We start from the raw sequence: 2,955 nt of genomic DNA, 5'->3' as shown, positions 1-2,955 counted from the left end.
GCCGCAGTCACTAGGTAAGGGAGAGGACGATCCAGTTACCAGGTTCGAATTTCCTGCTTGCCTCCTCCCTGAAAGGCAAATTCAAACAACATAAGTATTACAGCTATGCTGCAAGGTAGGCTACAGCCGACAAGGTCAGAACCGTTCACAATCGCACAGTACAACAAAATATCGAGTCATTATATCAGTAGCCTTCTTTTCATTTCCTGCGTCAGTGGCAAGTTTTCTTTCGTAAAGATGTAGAAAGTCACGACTCTAAGAAAGAATCAAAACGATACATTAACGTTCAAACATACAAATTGGTAATTCATTAGTCACATGTTGAATTAGAACTCAGCTAGCACACTGGAATGCAAAAAAATTTTTAATAAAACTGTTGTAGCAATTGCCTTTAACGTTCTGAATGTTAATAGGAGAAATGTAAAACAAGTACTTGAATTGCAAGGATAAGTGTTTGCAAAAAAGTGGATTGATGTTCTAAAAATTCCAGGACAGTCGAGGCGACAAATGGTATCAAAACAAATGCAACTCCGGAAGTCACTGATGTAGCAATAAGCCACGCTGCACAGGATAATGAAAAAGGACAAAAGCAAGCCACAATAATAGTGCAATGCAATGGTTGTTTGAATCTCTGTTTTTGTGAAGAGCCACTGTTAGCATGGATTGTATCACACAGTGTGGGCTGACCTTCGAGCCCCGCCAGCAGCCTAAATGCCTTTTGTTTGTCGAATATATGCATTCTACCTGAGTACTATGTTCCCTTTCGTCTTCAGGGAAGTCTTGGAGCATTCCACTAGGATTGAGAATATACTGCCGATGTAAGCAAAGGTAGAGTGGGTACCAGAATAACTTGGAGGTCATGTCGTCCAGGGAAAACAAAAAGACAAAGCCTCAAGTGCTAACATAACCAAAACAAAGTGATAGACATGCAATCCACTTAATACGATTCCGTTAAGTCCAGTCTTGCACCAGAGGAACCAAGCTTTGGATGCCAAAGCATTTCAGTTTCCGGATATAACACCAAAATCGGCAATCATCAAAGCTGTTTTTAACATATAATGTAGGCGGTGCCCTTCAAACCCCTGTAAAAAGCAGAAAGGCTCTGTTCTTAATCAAATATCGTGATGATTTGTTGCTGAAAAGCGTTTAGATAGCTATAAATGTTTTTAAATTGTATATTTCAACACTTTTTAGGGTTTGCTTACAGTTTTTAACTTTTAATAAGTAAACTGTTTAGCGATAATTTTTATTTACTCGACCTTGAGTTCGTTTTAAGTGGCAAAGTACTTAGCGGGTTATTGCCTTTATGGTGGTAGTGTTGTTGCGATGTATCCACCGCGTCAAAATGTAATACGTGGTTTGTATTACCTTTTTCTGCATAGGTTGGTTCCCAGCAGAACCAAACCAAATTTTCCGTACCTGATGCGTGTGATCGAATAAAGGACGAGCTGTCATATCTTCAGCAACAATGCCATACGTGGGTTTTCTTTATTCTCATTTGCCCTTAGCCTGAAGGTGGAGTGCGAAAGATTAACTCAAGAGAAGACTGAACTCCACCGGGTATACATGGTGTATTATGAACTAGCCTATGGGTTGAATGTTGAAATCCACAAACAGGTAAACGTCTTTTTTCATCGATCGTTGCAGACTGAAATATCTAAACGCTTGGGGGCCATAATCGCTCAAGTTCTACCCTACCTTCCCCAAGAAGTAGGATTTTTGGTATTGTAACCTTCTTTTAGCATCAGGCTCAAGTTGCTGCAGCGGTTGAGCGCGCAAAACAGGTCACATTGCCAGAACTGAACAACTTAATTAGCGTAAGTCCCTATGTCATACTTATTGCCTTAGCAACAGTTTGAGGAAATAAAATACAAAGTTTTGGGCGCTGCTGATGCGCCTATGGATCGCCTTGAATTATATAAGGTATTTCATGCTTTACTCCTCAGCGACAATTATTCGTCATGCCTAAAATTCTCCCTTGTCCTGATCGAGCGCCTCAAATTAAAATTTTGCTTGATTGCAGCAACATCAGTTGCTATTCGCCGGTGCTAATCCGATCGGTGGCCAACTGGCTGCAGCATTTCCCCCACCAGGAATACCGGGTCTGCCTCAACCACCGTCTTCTACCGTTAATGGAGCCGGTGCTCTTAGCCCTTCTCCAGCCGGCGGTGTGAACTCCCTCAGTGGCACCCTACTCTCACTGCCCGGTGCTCCTCCTAATCCCTTTGCGCCACCGATTACTTCTGCAAGTGGTCCTAACGTCAGCACCACAACCCCCAATGCTGGTGCATTTCTCGGGGCACCCACCTCTACATCCCCCGGTTTTCCCAACTCCAATCTGGCCCAATCACAAAGCGCTATGGCTGCGGCAATGGCTGCGATGGCAGCGGGTCTGCAGACAAACAGTGCCGCCGCTTTTGGATTTCCAAACTCCCAGACGCCCAATTCATCTCCCGCAGGCCTTGCTGCCAACAGCCTGTTGCCAAACATGATGTCGCCTACCGCCCTCTCCGCACTGATGGGTGATAAGTCCATGGACGAGAAACAGGTTCGTTGTTTTGAGAGTTTTGACTACTAGTCGTCGCCACTATGGTCTGTGCCTTTGACAAGCAATTTTCCCGCCCAATATTTTATGCAACATAAGAGAGGCACTGGGTCTTTCCCCTCACCTATCCTCCAGCGGCCCTGTCTTGGTTTCCCCTTTGCATCGCCTTCGTATCTTCCTCCACCTCCCCCCGCCCCCATGATGCACGCGACACACGCAGGAAGCGTCCGGGGTGGAGAGATGCATGCGGGAGGCGTGTGTGCGTGTTCTAAAGCTAGTTCATTCCCTCTCCCCCCGTTCCTTCCACTCTCCCTCTCTCTCTCTCTCTACCTCGCCTCCACCCCGTCTAAAGTGATAGAGTCAATATAGCCGCCAGGGCATGACTACATCGGTCCTACCTCTCTTGCTAG

The 2,955-nt window shown here is 45.2% G+C and overlaps 1 protein-coding gene across 1 annotated transcript in view; it reads left to right on the top strand. All coding sequences in view use genetic code 11, as the record gives it.

The window, feature by feature from the left end:
- Positions 1 to 1,326: 1,326 nt before the first annotated feature.
- EGR_00424 (hypothetical protein) overlaps positions 1,327 to 2,955 on the top strand; it is a gene marked incomplete at both ends in the record, with an annotated part of 14,244 nt that continues 12,615 nt past the window's right edge. The window contains 5 exons of the mRNA XM_024489673.1: positions 1,327 to 1,347; positions 1,383 to 1,477; positions 1,509 to 1,710; positions 1,743 to 1,817; positions 2,024 to 2,548. Of these exons, the coding sequence (XP_024355670.1) occupies positions 1,327 to 1,347; positions 1,383 to 1,477; positions 1,509 to 1,710; positions 1,743 to 1,817; positions 2,024 to 2,548 (918 nt within the window). The remainder of the gene's footprint in view (positions 1,348 to 1,382; positions 1,478 to 1,508; positions 1,711 to 1,742; positions 1,818 to 2,023; positions 2,549 to 2,955) is intronic.

Source organism: Echinococcus granulosus, assembly GCF_000524195.1.
Source record: "Echinococcus granulosus chromosome Unknown EG_S00002, whole genome shotgun sequence".
Taxonomy (NCBI): Eukaryota; Metazoa; Platyhelminthes; class Cestoda; order Cyclophyllidea; family Taeniidae; genus Echinococcus; species Echinococcus granulosus.
Note: the sequence above shows the minus strand (reverse complement) of the source record. Positions and strands in the feature narration are given on the sequence as shown.